Genomic DNA, 21251 nt, shown 5'->3' with positions numbered 1-21251 from the left:
TACACACTGCTAAAACCCTAAAACTTTATTAAAAATAAAACTGTATTAAAAATGAGGGTGGGTATAGTAGAGAGAATATTTTTTTTATTTGCTTTATGATCGTTACTTAGAGTTTATAGAAATCCTTGATAGAAATCTTTGATGAAGGCCAAATATTAAGGAGAAATATATGGAAGGCATCGATTGCCATCGGGTGCATTACAGCGAAGTGCGCTCTATGGTTCAGGGAAGCTGGGCATGTGAAAGCGTCCTGTTCACATACCAACAAGGGATATGTGGATGATGAGAAGTCGCTGGAGAAGATGCGCGGTGAGAACGGCTGGATCGTAGCTAGAAGGAAGGGTTGGAGGGGGCGTTTTCTGCACTCGGTCAATCTTAGCTTTAGGTCGACGACCCGCTTCTGTGTGACTGCGAGATCGTTTTGGCCTAGAGTAGAGCGCAGGAGTTCTTCTGAATTACTTGCCCTTAGCAAAGTGCATCTTGTCGCAATCGTTGTGTTAATACCAATGGCAATCAATGAGGCAATTGCAAACCTACAAATGTTCATCTATGCATATCTATACACAATAGACATTTTTATGTATGTATGTAATAATATATATTATTTTGCAGCATACTACAATATATTTTCATTGGTATATCATAATATCGTTAAGTCATGACTTAGGTAATAAATAAACGAGTTTACGAAGTACATGTGTTATTTTCGGCGCTGTATGCGACCATATGTAACTATGTTTGTACATATGTAAGCTTTTTGTGGCACTTAGTCACTTGTGAGGCTAAACAATTAATTTAATTTTTGTCTCGCTTCTTCTTCTTCTCGTTTTCTGTCGCTTTTACTTTTGTGCTGGGCATATTTGAATTTTGTTGTCGTCATTCGCAACACTGCCAACAACTCGCATTACTGGACCGAAAACTTGAAAACTAAATAAACAAACAACAACAAACCTGTATGTAACAAAGAAAATTCCAACAGCTTGTAATAGAGCAAAAAAAGAGCAAGCAACAACAAGTGTAGTCAGCAATTGAATTGTAGCGAAAATTCGGCGCCATTTGGGGAAGCCAACGACGACAGTCCACCAGCAGCAACAATAGCAACAATAACAGGGCCGCATAACCACTGAACCAGCGGCGACACGCACCAGCAAAAACAACAACCAACTAACACACACACGCACTCACCTTACACAGAGGGAATCTCTTTAAAAGTGAAATTTTCGCCACACAACGCCCAGTAAAACAACCGGAAACACAATGGTAACAGCACAACTGGCAATTCGACGCAACAACAACAAACAGCACAAAAGCAACAAGAAACAGAGTGGAACTCTGGGCAGCAGCAGCAGCAACAACACCAGCAATGGCGGCAGCGCCAGCGTGCCAGTGAAATGTCGCCGCGGTGGCGTCGGTGTGGCCTCAGCGCCATCGCTCAGTCTCGGCTTGTGGCTGTTGCCGGTGTTGTTGGTGTTGTTGGCGTGGCAGCAGCAGCCATGCGAGGCACGTTATCTGCCGACAAGGTCACATGGCGACGATTTGGATAAATTGCGCGAATTAATGTTGCAGGTGAGTGCCAAATAAACAAGTATGTAGATATATATTATGTATGTATATGTATGCATAAAAGTGCAAGTGGCAAGGTAAATGCAAATGTGTGCACGTAATGGCCACAGAGGGTGAAAAAAATGGAAATTTAGTAAAAAAAAAAACTACTGAAAATTAATAAACAAAAACTTTTCAAAACAAACGGTAAAAAATTGCAAAAATTCGCTCCGCACACTGCAGCTGCAATTATATGACCTGCCACATCTTTCGTCGCTTACCAACACTAGCTATTAACTGCATTTTATATATGCATATGGCTCCTATCGCCACTGGGAATGCCAGCTGAGGAGGCTGAATAACTGCAACTACCAAAATTGGCTGTTCTCCGAAATTTTTTCGTACATATTTACATGCATACATACATACAAGCACGTATATATATATTTCTGAGCTCCTCACTGCAACGAATCGCATGCGGACATGAGTGGGGCGTAATTGATGCAATAAAGTGGTAGCCAGTAGGCTTGGCGATATTTGCTACCAGCAATTTGTACCCAAACAACAAAATGGGTGGAAAAAAGTCTACAAAATGAAAATAACTCAAAAGTTAATCAGACGTAACGAAATTAATGACAATTCCAATCGTGTATGACGCGCATGCGCGAAACACTTAAATTTCAATTATGCGCGCACCCGACGGAGTCGCTGCGTGCTTAAATGGCAGAGAAGAAGCAGTGGTGGAATTCGCGAAATATTCGAAAGATTTACTGAATGAAAGGAGTGACAACTATGTGAAATATTTAGTTGTGCGTATGTTTGCATGTGTGTATATATATTAGTAATAATTTATTAAAATAGGTTTGAAGTGGAGTAGAAATTGTCTCAGAGGAGTAAATGAAGTGGCGTAGCTATGTTCTTGTTATTTGCTTTAAAGTTTTCCAAACTCAGTTTATGTCTGTCTTCTCTTTCAGGATAACTATTTTTTTTTTTCCGTATTGATCAAACAGGTCCATATTTTCTATAGTTGATATTTGGTTTGTTCATATATGAAGTAGTGCATACATGTCCTTGTCTCTTTCTCAACATTTTCTAAAGTCAGCTAATGAAAAACCTCCCTTTCAGGATAATTACAATATTTTGTGGGAAATGTTTTCTATACTGTTGAAATTGACTAATATTTTCTAAAGTTATTGTCTGTACTGCCCACATAGGTCCATTGCGGGACGGATATTGTAAATTTATAACACGATTTATTGTACTGTCCTTTATGTTATTGTGAAGGATATTAACATTTTTTTTGATTAAATAAAAATTTCTATCCACAGGAGAATAGCAAATATTATTTATGTTATATTCATGATTTCAAATTTAATATATCTAATATTAAGTTTTTCTCTACTTTAAATTTAACCAAATTTCAAGACCTACATACGATAACGATCAGCTAGAAATATTACTTATATACAAATTTGATACTCTTATGTGAGCCGTTTTCGATTCGCTCCTCCGCTGCTCTCAACATGTGTCAGTTGAATTCATTGTTATGCAGTTGAATTCATTTTGTTGTCTGTTCGATTCGTCACTTTCTAAAGTTTCGCTCGTCGCAGATAGCTCTAGAAATGTAATCATCCCACACACAATATATTTCGGTTTCAAGTAAGTGGAATTCCTATATGTAAGCGCTATCTTAAAGGATACATATATATAAATATTAGGCATATATGTAATATAATATCATAAAACAACAAAAGAGTTTTTTCATAAATATGTATGAGCTTCAAAAACAAAACTTACTTAGATGAACAGTGATAATTCCAGAAAAGCGGTAACTAAAGAAAATCATCCAGCTTATCTGAAATATAAAATATGGTAGATATAGAAATAATATGTATGTAGAACGTATATAAATTAGTAAACAAGAATAATTATAATCAATGAAAACTGGATTCAACTAATTCTATTTAATTCTCTGAAGGATTTGTTAGGGTCTTCAAATTCCTTGCGGTCCTCTGTAAATATAAAAGTAAAATATTTACCCAAATATTAAAATTTTAATGAAATCGTCGATTTGATGCAATCTATCAAATGTTCACTGCGACAGTCTTTTCAAAACATTTTTAAGACCCACGCCTACAGTAATTTTTCAGCTTTATTAAGTGAGGGTGAGAAGAGACTCAAATCCACTTAAAAAAATATTAACAAGTTTCCTCTGGTAGAACAAGTTTTTTGTAACCTAACTCAAGACTTTCTTTCCCAAATGTCAAAAAAAAAGAAACATTTTCGTCGATTCCGGACACTTCCGAAGTCCGAAGTATGAGTTGTATAGAGTTATAATGATTTTGAGCAGCAAACTTGAAGAGTCAGAACAACAGCGAAAAAACGCGTCTCGAAAATACAAAGCTTGATACAAAAGTGCTCAAGCTAAGACCCTAAACATTAAGAATATTTTTCACAAATTCCTCGATTTCACGTCGCTTGGTGTATAAGTTCTATATTTTTTAGCTTTAGCTAGCCTCGAATGATTTAGCTTGATGTAAAAGTGATCCAAATAAGACTTCATAAAGTTTTTATTAATTTTTTTGGCGATAGCCTCGAAAACCCAAAAATTTTGATGCAAAAATAATCTAAGAAAGCTCTCAATTACAGTTAATTTTTTAGAATCTTTGTTTTGATGTAAAGGTGATCTAAATAAGACCTTAAACAAAGTTTTTTAGTTATTTTTTTGAGATAGCCTCGAAAATCCAAAAGTTTGATGCAAAAGAGATTCAAAAAAGGCCTCAAACGATGTTTTTTTTTAGAGTTTTGAACAGCAAGGGTCTAGCTATACTCCGTTAGTTCATGCGACTTCAGTCATATTCCTGAATCGCAACAACGTAACGAGACTAAGCATATTACGGCCTTGTATATAACGGGTGTTTTTTTTTCGACGCATAGATTTTTAAGTTGGTATTACTGTTCAAGATAGCGACCGATTTAACAGCTGTCAAGTGATTTATTCTCAGTTTGGTTTGGCAATTCATCCTGAATAGACTCACGCCTGAACAACCCTGAACAACGCTACGTCAACAAACAAAACTGCCGCATTTGGAGTGAAGCTAATCCTCAAGTGTATGTCGAAACACGGTTACATCCAGACAAACTGACTGTTTGGTGCGCTTTATGGGCTGGAAGAATCATTCAAAACGAACGTTACAGTCAATGGTGATCGGTATAGAGCCATGATTTGTAACTTTTCCATTCCTGAATTGAACACCCATGATGTCCAGGAGCTGTGATTTTGGACCTGTAAATTGGCCTCCAAGATCTTGTGATTTAACACCGCTGGACTACTTTCTGTGGAATTATGTAATGTCATTGGTCTATGCGCATAAGCCACAAACACTTAACCATTTGGAAGACAACATTCGCCGTGTTATTGCCGATATACGCCCACAAATGTTGGAAAAAGTCGTCGAAAATTGGACGTCCAGATTGGACTACATCCGAGCCAGCCGTTGCGATCATATGCCAGAAATCATATTTAAAATGTAATGCCACAAGATTATCTTTTGGATAAATAAAATTCCATCGTTGTTTTATTGCAATTAAAAGTTCTATACCTCTAAAAAAACACCCTTTACAATAGGCGCATCACAAGCAGTTAGGGAGGTTAGAAAACCAATATAGTTCAGCGTTAAAGTTTCGATTAAACGCATTAAGAGAAAATTCATTAAGTGAGTGCTTTACTTAACGGTTTGCTTTTTTTTATTACTCTCATAAATCACATACTTCAAAATATATGTACATATACCCAGTAAGAACCCAAACACTGTAGAGTGCCATCTTCAGTTTCAACCACACTATCTGAATGTCACAACGATCGAACGAACTGCGCAATTACTAACGGAAATTACTGTGTTTGTGGCATACCACAGCGCTGCGGACGAGTCACGCCAATATAGTAAAAGTCATAAAAATTGCAATTACGTCAGAGAGGTAGGCGCCGAACAACAACAAAAAGAAGAAGAATACAACGCCAAACAGAAAACAACGAAGACGCTGACCACCGCGAAAGGCATGAAAATAACTGCAACGGCAGAAATAATCGTAAAAAGGATGCAACCACAGCAACAACAACAACACCGCTGCCACTTGGCGAGCAATGTGAATGTTGGATGAAGCAAAAAACAAAACAGTGTTGTTTAAAAAATGCGTGCAAAATTTTACTAATTGGCCGCAAAGTTAAGTGGAGAGAATGGCGAGTGCTGTTATGTTATAGCGGTGTGGTGTTGCTGCGCACTTAAGTAGATTGTTGCCACTTACTCGTACGCGTACGCATATTGTGGCAGTGATAAGCATGAATTGTTGTTGTTTTGCAGGCAATTGCCGCAATGATGATGCGCTTAAATTGCGCTTCATGCAGTGCAACAATAACAGTAACAACAATAAATGAGCAGTTGGACTGCAACCGGTGAGCACAGGTGGCACTCGCACAGCTTCCTACACATTTATTGTTTTTATTGCCTTTTTATACCCTAAACAGGGTATGTTAAGAATGTAACGAAATTTGTAAAACCAGAAGGAAGCGCCGGAGATCTTATAAAGTTTAAATTATATATAAATGATCAGCGTGGCGAGGTGAGTCGAAAAGATATACCCGAATTAGTCATTCAGTTTTTGAGATATCGATCTGAAATTTTGCACACCTCCGGTACTCTTCAAGAAGTTGCTCATGTGTCGGATACGTCGATATAGAACCATCGTACGATATAGCTGCCATACAAACTGATCGATCAAAATCAAGTACTTGTATGGAAAACCTTTTCATTTGACAAATTATCTTAACGAAATTTAGCATAGAATATTGCTCTAACCAGCGCTACAATCTGCACAGATATTGGATCGGACACTATAGCATATAGCCAACACGCCGATAAAAATCGAGTCCTTGTATGAAAAACTTTTTTGTTTGGCATGATATCTTCACTAAATTTGATATAAATTATTGTCTAAGCCAATGGTATAATCTCCAAACGAATTGTTCAGATCAGATCACTAAAGCGTATAGCTGCCATACACACGTACCGATCAAAATCAAGATTAAGATCTTTTTATACATTTATTATTTTTATTTTTATTTCCGTTATAAGAACTGCAATTGTTAAGGGTATTAGAGCTTCCGTGCAGTCGAAGTTAACATATTTTCTGGTTTTTGTGTTATTTTCTTTGCACCTGCTGCTTTTTTATGCTGCTCTGCGCTGAGAAAAATAAAAATCGCAACAACTTATTCATCTTTAAGTCTGCTGCATGCCACTCCAAATCAGTGGCTGTTCCCCGAATTATGACAGGCTGCACGTGTGCGCGTGTTGCATGCAGAATTTCCTGTTCTTTTTCGTAATCGTATTTCTATGGTATATGGGAAAAATGTGGTTTGCAAAGCATAAAAAGCAACAACAAAACGAACCAAAATTTGAAGTTGCATTAAAATACTACAACGGCAATTAAGATATGCCTGCCTCCGAACATATGTTGCGCATGTGTGCGCGTATCTGTGTGTTCGGCAGTGGGCTGAGCGGCCGTTTCGCCTTTTTCGGTGCATTCTATGTCGGTAGTAGCGCGCCTGTCCGTGTGTGCGATAAATTGCTTTTAACAGCGTGTTGCAATCGCAAAATGATTGTTGCATCCACATTCGTTTACTAGCGGCTAATGGCTAATCATTCGAGGCGTACAAAAACATGGAACGTTTACCAGCTCCGCTAGGTGCTGCGAGTGCCACAATTGTTGCGCTGAAATTTGGCGATTCGTTGATTATGCGTTGACTAATAAAGTTATTGGTGTTGCAGGCATTTCTATGGGGATCTTCGTTTATGTGCTGGTGATTAAATATTGGGCAATAGTAACAGCGCCATACGGAGTGGATTGGAACCAGCTGCAGCAGTGTACTCGTATGTAAATTAATTGCACCACAAGATATGTAAGCCTAGTTGTCTTCAGGCGAAAACTAGTTGGATTCGCAGATAAAAAATCAATCGTGTTCAAACATTCGTCTTACGCTGTTGATTGTTGTTCCCCATGAATCAATGTAGCAGGGTTAGGACTACAAGTCCTACCTACCTAATTCTAGTAGAAGTATAATTCAGGTTAAGTTCTGCTATCATCATCTCGTTCTGTCATGCTGGTGCAGTAGCATACTACTTCAGCATAGCCCAACATATAAAACTCATTGGGGTTTTACTCATCAATATCCATTTTGGAATCAATAACAGCCTGGGCAACAGCAGCAAACTAATTTCAGTTTTTATAAGACTCTGTTATTTTAGCCTGCACAGATGGCAACATTGCAATGCTGGGATATTTGAGAGACTTTATGGAATATTACGTGTTACTACAAGGATTTATGAGGAAATAAATTCTATATAGTCAAGGAAAATACAACTTCTATGTAAGTTAGAAACCCTCTCCTTAGCAATAAAACCCATTCAGAAAAACCAGGAAGACGGGGGGTTTATTGGTTTCCATAATCGTAATGACGATGTTGTATGTCATATGTTAAATGTAAAATAATTCAAACTCGGAGTGATTCGAAACAGATTTCGGAAGTGAATTTACACAGCTTTCAGATTAGGCAATATATAAAGAGCGAGATATGCACTACAACCAGTGTTCTATTGACTCTAGCGATAGATGTTTAAAGCTCATCAAATGAAATAGCAACTTCTTCGTACCTCCGATCAAAGCCGAAATTTACATGAAGGTTTCTGTGAAAAACTTTCTCAAGAGTGTTGGTCATGCGACAGAAGAAATAACTTTGATATGGTGCAATAAGGTTTGGAAATGAATTCCAATGAAAATTAAAGATGATGGCAAGCCTACAATTTGGAATACCGGCATAACAGAAAATATGAAAGAGTATTTGAAATAATGATCATAAAGGAGATCTAAGTCCGCATAAAACCTGGAGAAGAATAATTTTTCGAAATTATAAACAATTTGCTAAGATCTAAACAGACTGACTGAATTTCGCTCATCACATCTCAACACATATAAGGAATTTATTTAAGCCATCGAGTATAATGCGGGATCTTTGATTTTGGAGCATAAATAAGCTTTTGCTTTTCTATGCAGAGAGCGTTTTGTAAAATGAGTCAAATACCACAAAAACCAAAATTAATTATGAATAAGAGTTACTTCAAGATTGCAATGCCTAATAATCTCATGTTCAAAAAGCGATTGACTAGTATATTTAGGACACCGTTATAGGTAATTGGTTTTTAAAGACTAACTATGTCTTTAATATTTCAGTCGTGTCATAACTGTAGTTATCTGGCTTAGTTAGGTTACTCAGCAATATACAAATATTATAGTAAGCACCGAAATTGTGTATAAGTATTTTTAACCAATAATAACCAGGTTTTTGTCGAATTTTGTTGAATTCTTTGAAAGCGACTACTGGTTCAATGACCTCGAAAGAACATACATATGTATCTTTTGAACTCATACTTCTGATATCAATTAAAATTTCAATGACTTACTGATATTTTGCCAGTCTTCTAATTTAATCTTCAATTGGATTCCTGAATTCTGTTACAATTTTGCGTTTACCCGAGCTTTGACATGTGGACCACCAAAATACTGCTTATACAAGTATAATATGTATGTCACAATTTTAGTTACAATAAGGTTTTCCATTAAATTCGTTTCCGCTATCAGCCGTTTTGGAAGCGACCTTTGAAAAAATTTCTCCATTAAAAATCAATATAAAATTGTAATAGCGGAAGTGCTGCTGTAAATTATTCGTTACAGTCATAAATCTTTGAATGCTGCAAAAGTAAGCTTCCACCTGCTGGTACAACAACAAATGTGCATATTTATGTTTGTAATTTCGAATTAATGCTTTAATGCATTTGCCACAGTGGCTTATCTAATTTCGGTAATTTTTGCGTTCCACGAACTTTATGAGTTTCCCAGCCGAATATTTCTAATTTCCTTTGCTTTTCTTTGCATATTAAACTACAAGTATTATTGATTGTATCGCTAATTTAATGCTCATCAACTTTTATTTGTATCGTAAATTTGTCAGATCTCTGTTTATACATTTTGACTCACCGACTTATATACATTCATAAGGTTAGCATTTAGTCCTCAATTTAGATAAAATTTCTTACTTTTCACGTTGATTTTTGTCAAAAGTCTTTTGTTTCATTTCTCCGTACACTTTTGTTTTGTTTTTGTGCCGCGCAAGTTTTAATTGACTCATAAAAGAGTTCATCAAGTCTTTGTTAATCTTTTTGAATAAGAAGAAAAAAGTTTTATGCTCAAGGCATTTGCAACCGTTTATGTAATTTGTGGCATAGGTATTTAAAGATATGCACATAGCTTAGCATATGTGTGTAGCTTAAGTGACGCACAGTGTTTCGCAATCAGTACCTTCTCTCTAATTTTTAGTTTTGTCTAATTTGAATTTTTAAAGTTTGGCATTAAGAGCTATTTTTATCGAGTTGCAGTAAAATGTTCTTTTATTATCAAGTATAACTTAGATTAAATGAAATTCTTTAGAGGTTGATACAAAAGGAGTGGACCTACTTGGTCAGGATGTGAGGCCATTCGGGGCGGAGGTACCAAATATTAAATGTTATAAATTCTATTTATTTTCGTTTATTCTCTTTTCACCCAAGTCAGCTCTCATGTTCTAGCCCTTTTAGGAAGTTGATTTGTTATAAACAAAGGATTTAACAAACTCAGCTAAGAGGTTAGGTTAGGATAAAGATCCTGAGAGGGAGGGAGTACCTAAAAACTTCTATATACTTGATCATTAGACCCTTATAAGCCGACAAAGCGCTTTGAGCATATCACAAATTTATTGAGATAGCTAATGTCAGTTTCTGCTATGTTTCCTGGTTAGCTGAAGGTAAGACTGCCAAGTTGTTTCAGCCTAAGTCTTGCAAAGGTTGGACAATGGAGGAGATAGAGCCGGGATGTTTCCACCTCACCCTCCTTCATACAAGTTAGGCAACTAGCGTCCGACAAAATTTTTAGCCTTAATGATTGCAACAAAATGATCTTTGCTCAGAGCAAGTAGTTCAGTAGATCGCCTGCGTTCTACTCTAGGCCAAAAAGTTGTTGCAGTCGTACAGGAGCTGGTCGTCGACAAAGCGTGCGCAAGGTCCAGTGCTAGAACGCAAGACACCAATGGAGATCCAACTCGGGCTCAGGCAGTAAAAAAGATATCTTTTTTATAAAAAAAAAATCACGAGAGTTGAGTTGCGATGTTTTGTGGCGAGTGAAATACAAATGCCTTAATTTCATCAGTATCTATGAAAGAGCTATCGGCTCAAGGAAAAGTGATTGGGTTAGACTGCAAGATGTGGCTAAGTATCCCTTATCTTTTCTCTCTCACCTTTATCGCTAAAAGTAAACATTTTGTTGTAAAAAATTAATTAGAATTTTTCATTGCCTAAGGGGCGACCTCAATCAAAAACAACTCTTTGATATCAGTCTCCTTAAAAGAGATAATGCATATCTCTAAAAATCACATAAGGACGACAAATCCTAAACTTGAAAATCTAACCTAAATTGCAATGAATATACTGATTGAGCACATACATATATTGAATGAGAATCACTATAGCAAGAGTAAATTAGAGTTGATTGATAAAATTGGCGATAATTTTAAATTAGTCCTCATGAAGACTGAACTTATAAACAATACAAGTAAGGGATATCCAAAAACAATTCAACCTGTTCAAACACTATCTTACGACGACTTGAGCTACGTTATACACGCGAGGAGAGATTATGAAGTTTCATGATTGTCCCTTAGTCAAAATTGCTAAGAAATCTGCCAGAATCGTAGAGCAAATTATATTGCTCTTCTACTTATAGAAGTTTAGACGATGACCTGAAATCGATAGATAAAAGTGCTTGTGAAACTTCTTTGAAACTAGGAATGCAGATCCACTAGACTGGTTTACACAAACCATAGAGAGTTTTTTCGATAAATAGTGGTGTAATGACCTAGAAAAATATATCGCCGAAATATGGGTTTTAAGTTTAAAAGAATTTTGAAATTAATATTGGCAAATTATTATACTGCTTTCAAAATAAAAAATGTTTTTTAATATTTTTTAAAATAAACTTAACATTTTGTAAATTTTAATCCACTGTGCCTTTGCAATTTTTGACGTCTCATCGAAGCATTTCAAAAGCTCTCAATAAAATAGCGAAAAGATTTTCGGTTTAATATCTAAGTGGTAACTTTTTGGTCGTAATCAATATTCGTCATTGAGTACTGATACTCGTATTTGTTACACTCAAATTGCGAATAAGTATTCGCATTATGAAGAAGGAAAAATGGAAAAAATTCCATAGTTAATACGAGTTTTGAAGGTTCGTTGCGGTAATCGATTTCGCGACTTTATTGCTTTAATGCTAATAAATCGGTAATGTTGTTGTTTTTTTTTTTGTATTGTAAAGCTCATTTATGTGGAGTTTCGTTTTGTAATTTTTTAATGTGTGGAGGAAATTCATTGTGAACTTACATTTCGGGTTATATCTATTGCGGATATATTAATTTGTGGACGAATATGTGTTTGTTAATTGCTTTAGCCGACATTTTATGACTCGATTTTCTAATGGGATTGCAGAGTTTAAGATACTTGTATTATTATATTTTTTATTGCTTCGTATCATGAGAATAGAATTTCCTTATAAATTTGTATAAATTTCGCTTGGTGGCTACAAAGTAACTAGATAAAATAGAGATTTATAAAAGAAAACGAAGTTATAAAATCATTCATAATATAAATAAAAACAAAAATAACCCTTCTTAAGTTTTGTGGGCCTGTTTATCAGAGCGTCTATTTAAAAAATACAACCTACACTCTAACTCCGTACATATTCACTATTTTTAAAGCGATTGGCTCATTTCTTCACTTTGTACTCGTATAATCTCTGAAATCTGCAAGTACCTCAAGATCTCTTCAAATACATATTATATATGTAAGAGTTCACCATTATTATTTTTAATTCATTTTGTTGTCACTTACATACGTTTTTGGTATTTCTCATTTCTTTCGTGTTAAGCTAAGTGCTGAAGTGTTGGGATAAAGCGGGTGTAAAAATTACTACGACAATTAGCAGCATTATTTGCCGATTTTTAGCGAATTCAAGTGTTGTGGTATTTCTATGAGCCGTATTATTTTTCAAAAGTCATGCTGTTGAGTGGTAACATTTTTTTCCACAATGGACTTACAAAGTGCTTAACTTTTTGATGCTACGGCTGTTGGGAAAGGGTAATATGGACAGCGTAAAAGAGAGAGAGAGAAGCGATGCTAGTTAAAAAGGAAAAGGGGTGGGCCTCTTAACGCAATTGACATATATGTGATGATATACGAAATATTTAAAATTTGAAAAACAACAATGTTGGCAACAATGAACCCTCAAGTAACAAGTGCTGCTGGCCCGAAGGGAGACGCGAATTTTTTTGCAATGAGGAGTTTGTATAACAATATGTTTTATAACCGTTATGGATGAGCGTACTCAGTGTTTGGATAATAATCTATGGTATAAATTGCCTTCAAAGAATTGTACGGAAACAGAGAAAATATCAGGTTCTAAAGAGCTTCTCATCACTAGCGGATAGATGTCGGAAATATTGAGGTGTTGGAATGTTCGAAAGTGGTCTTTAGGTGTTACAACATCAACAGTTAAGCTATTATCTTGATATCGTGAAAATATAACAGCCAAGCCTCGACCACTTAGTACCCTTGTCTTTTCTCTTACTAAACTCTTGCCTTCCAACCAATGGTAAGGCATTAGCCCTAAAGGCTAACAGGAAACCAAGTATAATCTTTAAGAACTGGGTGCCAATAACGTCATACCTTCATTCCTTCAATTATTTAGATGCGGACAAAGTCGTCGGAGTTTTGTTGATTTTTCCTTATGCTGTGAATTAGGAATCGATTCGGTTCGGGTTTTAATTAATTGGGTGCAATAGCGAAAGAGAACCATTACCTAAAGTCATCTGATGGAAAATGAGTCGTGGCCCTACTGACCTCTTGTGGTTTAGCATTACGCGACTGGGCTCATCGCAAGCTCGGTATTTGGGACTAATGTGCATAATATCAATATATTAGTGATAGGCTTAAAGCGCTTCTTGCAACATGAGAGCACTTTGATTCCTAGCTAGAAATTTTTGGTATCTTAATAGCTAGGTTTTTCAACTGTTCAAATGGGATTTTCGGGATCTACGTCGCGAGTATCAGCGTCTTATCTTAAGCTGATCTCAGCATTTAAACTTACTGCTTTATTTTAGTCCTAGCGCTTCACTTTCTAAGCTTAGTAATTCATTTTTAAACTTTCCGTCGCTGATTTTTTCTGACTATTTTTACAATAGATTTGCCACTGCCTTAGCATTAAAAAACTCGTTTGACTTTTTGGTGTGAAGAGGAAGCTTCATTCACGTTTTCTTACATAATGACAGGCTAATTTTTCACAATTATTTTAAAAATCATTAATAATTTTTGCAAGCTTTTTCAGCTACTATTCAAGTCATTGCTGCAAATGATATTGTACGCGATCTTTGTTTGGTAGTTTGGTAAATAAACATTATGACCAAACCAAATATTTGTTAATTTAAAGCTTTGAAATCATAAATGTGTGAAGTTTGCACATCAATAGACAGCATATAACAAAGTATTACTAGGAAAAATATAGAGTATTATTAACTATTAATAACTGTTTATTATTTCTGTCTACTGCCAGTCTGCAAATTCGGCAATTTCAAATCAAACACCTGAGTGCATACGAACTGTTTATCACTTTTCATAGTGTCTCGGTTTTTTCCACTTGCTTATTGCCCCACATATTTACACAATTTGCCACCTACCTCATATCTTCGTTAATACGCCTACCATTCATAATTATTAACGGTCAAACCATTCAGTCGCTTACATATTAATACCCATTCATCAGTCTCAAAGCCCGCGGCATTGGCGGCTTTGATTCCTAAAATCGTTTGCGGTTGAGGTCAATCGTTAATCGGTTATCTATAATCGCAAACGTTTAACTGGGGTAATTTCGTAGACGGCCATTAACTGAGGCAATGAAAAGTTTATTTAAAAACCTTTTTGCTGCTTTGATATATAATTTGCTTTCATTTTGACGGTTATGCGGCACTCTTTGATTGGAAGTTGTAGTTTGTGGAACAAAGACGCATACTTTATTACAATTTTCTTGAAAATTTTGGTTGAAAAGTGCATTATGCATAACTTATGAGTAGCTTTGTTAGACTACTATATTTATCGGCCGATAGAGATAAGAGACAATAAACATTTGGTCATGTAAAAACTTATTCTACCACCATAAACCCGAAAATCCTACACTCGAAGCATAAATGGTAACTCCAGTTCATCAAGAGGGCTCCATTTTTACAAAGTCTCAATTTTATACGTAAGAAGTTTGAGAGTTAAGCTTTTAATTTTTTAACAAGCATCAATAAAGATTTCACTTTAAAAGCTTAGAACCTTAGTCCTTTATTATGCCTAAAACTTCTATATATTGATTATAAAGACGCTCATGAAACGACGAAGCGCTTTTGTGGAGTAGCCGCCCTAAGTTTCGGCTAACTCTCTTGGTTCGCCGAGAGTATGACTGCCGAGATGTTCCAACTCTAGTTGCCCTGGACAATGGAGGAGAAGTTGTCTGGATATTACTAACTTACCTTCATCTATACAACTTTGACAAGATTTTTAGCCTTACAGCGTGAATGCCTATTGGACATTGTCCAAGAAGAAGAGCAAGTAGTTTAGTAGATTTTATGTGTTCTACTCTATGCCAGAAGAATCTCGTAATCGCAGAGAAGCTGGTCATCGACCAATCCTTCTTAAGCTCACGCGAGATCTATAGGTTCAGTGTTAGCACGCAAGAGTTCAACTGAGATCCAACTCGTTCCCACTTCGATGTAAGTGGAACTTGGGGCCCCTTTTGCTAGCTGCTAGTTCATCGGCTTTGCAGTTTCTAAAGATTCCGCTGTGACCAGGCATCCCAACGAGTCTGTTAATGAAGTGTCTTGATATAAATGATAGTAAGGACAGACACTCATTGCGTAACTTTGAGCGCACAGAGAGCAAGCTCAAGGCAAGTATTGACGGTTTGCTGTCGGAGTGAAGGATCACCTCCCTCAAAAAAAACTGCTGAACTTCGGAGCAATAAGTCTAACTGCTACCTGTTTGAGGTTGTCAAATCAAAACTCCGAATACCAGGCTGTCTTCAGTGAAGCGATGGACCTTAACGATGTGAACCTAGTAGCTTTAAGAGGTTTACGAATATCGATATGTTTCTGAATATTAGTGGCGTCTTTGGTTGTCGTAGGGGTCAGAAATGTTCAATCATGCTATGTTCCTTATTTTAGACGAAACATTAAAATAGAAGTAAAAACCAGAAAAAACGTTAACTTCGGTTGCACCGAAGCTATAATACCCTTCACAAATACAAAGGCCCTTAAATGAACTTGATTCCGAACGTTCAATTTGTATGGCAGCTATATAGTGATCTGATCTGACCAATTTCTGCGGAGAATAATTTGTTGCCTTAAGCAAGAACTCGTGTCTAATTTTGTGAAGATACCTCGTCAAATAAAAAAATTTTCCATGCAAGCACTTTACTCCGATCGTTCAGTTAATATGGTCGCTACATGTCATAGCCATTTGATCTGAATAATTTCTTCGGCGATTAGATTATTGCCTTAAATAATAATCCATGCCAAATTTCGTGAAGATTCCTCGTCAAATGAAAGAGTTTTCCATACAAGCACTTGATTCCGATTGTTCAGTTTGTATGGCAGCTATATGCTATAGTGGTCCGATATCGGCCGTTCCGACAAATGACCAGCTTCTTGGTAAGAAAAAGACTTGTTCAAAATTTCAGATCGATATCTCAAAAACTGAGGGACTATTTCGCGTATATACAGACGGACGGACGGACGGACATGGCTAAATCAACTCAGCTCGTCACGGTGATCATTTATATAAAAACTTTATATGGTCTCCGCCGTTTACTTTTGGATGTTATAAACTTCATGGCAAAATTAATATACCCTGTTCAGGGTATAAGGAAGGTATGCCATTAAAAATAATTAACAGAGAGTGTTGAAAATGTCTTCACAACGCGACCGCGACCAGTAGCTTTGAAAGCTGCTAGTAATGTATTGTTAGATATCACTGAGCGGTGGGTGGTTTCTGCAAGGAAGTCACAAAGTGATCATCACACAACCAGAGAACTTGGTATCGGATCAGATATCAAAAGCTACGTCGACATATAAAACGCTACGGCGGTATATTTTCAAGGTAGTATTGGTGGCTGTTAAATTAGTTAAAAAACAAAAAAATAAAAATAGTTCATGCTTTTGACTTTGAAATAACTTTATTATTTTAATTTTAACTAAAAACCTGGAACTCGCACAAACTTCTTGCTCCGAATTACGAATACGTACATAACGTAAGTCTGCCTTGCTTCCGGCATTCGTTTACCTAAAATACTCTTCGGTAATTTCACAGCATTACAGTTATAGCTTGCTGACGTCATAATCACGAAGCTTTTCGTTTTTGAAAGTGATGCATTCATGCATAAGTATATTTAAGCTACCTTGCCAACTACTTTCTTACCTCCGTTTGTTTTTTTGTCTCTAGTTTTTGTGTTCGTATGTGCACTATTTTGGCGCTAATCCAGGTCATGCACTTGAACCGAAAACTTTTGTTTTGCTAACCTACAAAAATGTTCCCTTAACAAAAGCGTCGCTATGTCGCAACAACAAAAACAAGCTGTGCGCTTACTATTTTAGTGCAAATGTTGGTGTATTCCGACACAGCGCACCACATTCGGTTTGCAGTATTTTGTGTATGTATGTGTGTTCATATGTACTTGGTGTTGTGGGTGCCACTTCTTTAAATTTTTTAAACAAAATTTGAATTTTTTTTGCACTTTTTCTTATTTATGTGACGAAACACAAATATATCTTAAGCTCGTGATTAGTGTTGGTGATAAATAATTTGCTTGCATATAATTATCTGCAATGCAGCCGTGTTGAGCGCCGACAACTTTTTCAGTATAAATTACTGGTAAATTTTTAAATATAGTAAGGGAAAGTTTTAAACCGATTTATAAATGTCTACTTGGTACTCCAAGCATTGTATTTTTTGTAGAATGGAAATGATTAATGTAGATAAACATTGACCTAATTAACGGCCCGTTTGAAAACAGCTTAGGAAGTTTAAACAGATAAGCACGAAGTCTGATGTTAAAGAAGTGTTAATTTTTTCTGTGACCGAAGTAAGATGTTCTCACTAGCTTTTACATAATTTTTTAGCATACACATAGTAGAACGTCATAGACTTGAAAATTACTGTTATATGTGAAATTAGGGTTAGGTTGGGTTAAACGGGCCATACTAATAGGTATCTCACTTTGACAGCTTATAGCGTCAGTCCCTTTCGGTACCTAGAATTAGAACTGCTATAAAATTGATCATAAAGACTATATCTCCTGGTTGGCCGAGAAGTTTAAACTTTAATCTTGCAAAAGCTGGACAATGGAGGAGAAAGTGCCTAGATGTTTTTATCCACAAGATGAACTTTACGACAGACAAGTAGTTCAGTAGATCTCCGACGTTCTCCTCTACGCCAGACGGATCTCGTAGTCGCACAGAAGCTGGTCGTCGGTACAGTGCTAGAACGCTGAAAAGCTTTTGTCTCAGGCGCAGAATGTTTTTACAGCTTCAGAAATTTTTTTCTTGGATAATGGTTCTTCCGGCTAATTTATTGATGGCTGTACCTAGGTAAAGAATATTATTGAGAAAAATTAAAAAGGCAGCTAAAATAGAGCTGTACTATTTGAACAATCTTCTAACTATTTTCGATCTTTTGAAAGGAAAAGATTGCATTTTCGTATACGGATTAAAAACGGAACTCTCAAATCGCACAATCTCATAAACATTAATTTCTTATCACTGTGTGATTTTAGATCAATAATCTTTTGTTGCCTCGTTCGTATTGTCTTTTTATTAGTATATTTTTCGAGATATGTACCCATTCTATTTTATGATGACGGTTGAAATAGATGGCGCTGTTGCTATCTCTATCTCTTCAATAACAACTCTGCCACTCAACCACTTACTAATAAAGCTTTTTGTATATTTGTTGTAAATATTTTCATTTATCTTTTCTTAAAACCAAAAAAAAAAAACAAAAAAGAAAAACTTGCAAAAAATTAATTAATGGAGCACTTAAATTAAGTTTATAAATATAATGAGTTTAATCAAGTTAATTTGATTAAACGACTCTTGAGATTAGTGCATGATTTAGGGGCCGAAAATACTACAAGAAATAATTTAAGTACTTATATAATTAAATGTATCGCAGTATTAAATTATTTACGACCGAATAGTTGTCAAATGACAGAGGAATTTATGAACTGCTTTTCGGCACAATTTGACTCGCATATTATATATAAATAATTTTTAAGCCGCTATCATAATCATTATTACACATTTTGTGGACTTAACACCGCTATTGCGCAGGTCAGTTCAGCCTAAATTCGAGCGTCTCGTTTACGAGCTGACTAAATATAGTGTACAGCATGGAGACCTTAATACGCTACCAAATCGCCTTGAGTAGCTTAGCATGTCACTCTTAAGGGCACTAAGGCAGTGTTGTTCCCGCACGCTTGAAGGTGAGCGCTTTAATGCGTATTTTTATTTTAATTGTTCGTGCGGTGTGCAATTAAAATGTGTAAAATAAAAAAAAACAATAAAAATACCAACACATTATTTACACCTGACAAGCTGGCGTTTTGCACATCGCAAAGTGTTGAACTTTCGACATTACATTAAGCTTGACTTTAGTCGGACTTAGCTGGCTGGTATGGCATGGCCGGTTAAATTGTTCGGTCATTGTTGCTATGCGTATGTATGTATGTATGGAAAATTAAGTATCCATTTTTATAGAAATAAGCTGGAGATTAATTTTTTAAAGCAAACAGAAGCAATGAAAGGGTAGTGGTTTCAGAAAGCAAGCCACCAACTTGATAAAAAATATATATTTATAATTAATTTCAAAAATTTTCGCACATTCCAACTTCTTAAACCAAAGTCCAGATCACTGCTTACTATTACTTATAATATAAGCTTAACCGAAGTTAAATATCTTATTTTTGCACTCTTCTGCTTTGTTGTAACTGAACTTCAGGAGAGTAAAATTTGCGACCTCTATTGGAGAGAACATAAGTCTGATCCCAGAGGGCACAGTGTGAAGGAAAAACAAATATGTATATGATCTATGATGTAGATTTTTTGGGTGAATATCTACAATAATATCATAATTAAAAAGAGCATTAGGCTACCTAAAGGAACAAGTTTGGGATTGCTCAACTGCACTGACGTCTAACTGCTGAGTGTAAATGCGGTATTTTTATGAGAACGGCCTGTCCACATGCTACATAACTCTCCCACAATAACTAAGTAGATAACTGTTTGAGATGCTAGAACTTATGAGAAATACAAAATTTACTATAGCTTGAACTTTGAAAGCATTTAGCTTCTTGGATACTCAAAATTTAGAGGTATTGTTGTAGGGAGACTAAAAATACAGTTGAAGCAAAAGTAGGTTGTTACGTAAAGTTGCAATAAGGAAATGTTATAGAATAAATCTTATATAAGGCAGAGCCCGCAACTATGTATAAGCATACTCTTTACTGGATAGTACATTGCAATAACTCGACTATTCTCTCAAAGAGAGAGGTAGAAAGAAAGAGAGACTTCTGGTATGCCTAACATTTGCGCTGACCTTCAGTAGTGAGACCACAATATCTAAACTTTCTAGAGATATTAGAATGGTCAACATTAGCTGGATATTCTCGGTAAGAAAGTTTACATTCGCTGAAAATATTTTAAGAAAAAAGTTCATCTGAATCAAATCTGAATTGTGTTGATGAAAGCAAGTCAGGGTACTGCTACCAGTTGGTAGAGACAAACTAGACCATAATGAAATTCACTGCAGTTTTACTACATACTCATATGCTTAAGAAGTTAAGTAATTGCATTTTTTACCAGTGTTACACTACACTACTTACTCTTAATTGACAAAAAAAATATAAAAGGCGTATTACATGATGGCCACCTTTTCTAACACCCGTTCAATTTTCGTACTTTTCAACACATTTCTTCGCATATTTATATACTTGTATGTAGCGCATAAACACCGAAAATAAGTGCTAAAATGAGGAAATTAAATTTAACTGCTGAAGATGTTCAAAAGTGATAATAAACAGTTAAGTGAAGTGAGAGGTAAACTATGATTGAAATAAGTACCAAGGAAAAGTTGACGGAGGAACACTTGTAGGTAATAATGTGGACAGGTATATATACAAGTACTTAGGTATACAAATACAGAGGTAGTTCGAGGAGTTTGTTTTTGCAGTTTTAGTATTGCAACGTCATCAAACTTGTCTGAGGAATGGTTGTCATTCTGCGGAATGGAAATAGCGAAACACTTGGAGAAGGTGATGACCAGAAAGTTCGAACACTAAAGCAAGTCTTAAATTAACGAAGCTGAACCTCTCTTTACATTTAGCAACACCACCAGTTCATTCAGATACCGAAAGAATTTCTTTGAGTGGTTTTTTATGGAACGAAACTATAGATCAAGTGGCAGTATCTTCATCGGATTTCTTCGTAT

At 35.9% G+C, this 21251-nt stretch overlaps 1 protein-coding gene and 1 long non-coding RNA gene across 3 annotated transcripts in view; one reads left to right on the top strand and one right to left on the bottom strand.

The window, feature by feature from the left end:
- The window catches only part of LOC138856471 (uncharacterized), a 158080-nt gene that overhangs the window by 65166 nt on the left and 71663 nt on the right, over positions 1-21251 (bottom strand). The window lies entirely within an intron of this gene.
- The window catches only part of Proc (Proctolin), a 36237-nt gene that overhangs the window by 9406 nt on the left and 5580 nt on the right, over positions 1-21251 (top strand). Inside the window, exon 2 of one of the 2 annotated variants that reach the window (XM_014247659.3) lies at positions 980-1566. In XM_014247659.3, coding sequence (XP_014103134.2) covers positions 1258-1566 — 309 coding nt within the window. In that variant the 5' untranslated portion in view covers positions 980-1257. Of the gene's footprint in view, positions 1-966; positions 1567-21251 lie in introns of both variants that reach the window. The other variant, XM_036366871.2, reaches the window with a different exon arrangement.

Source organism: Bactrocera oleae, chromosome 3 (assembly GCF_042242935.1).
Source record: "Bactrocera oleae isolate idBacOlea1 chromosome 3, idBacOlea1, whole genome shotgun sequence".
Classification (NCBI taxonomy): domain Eukaryota; kingdom Metazoa; phylum Arthropoda; class Insecta; order Diptera; family Tephritidae; genus Bactrocera; species Bactrocera oleae.
Note: the sequence above shows the minus strand (reverse complement) of the source record. Positions and strands in the feature narration are given on the sequence as shown.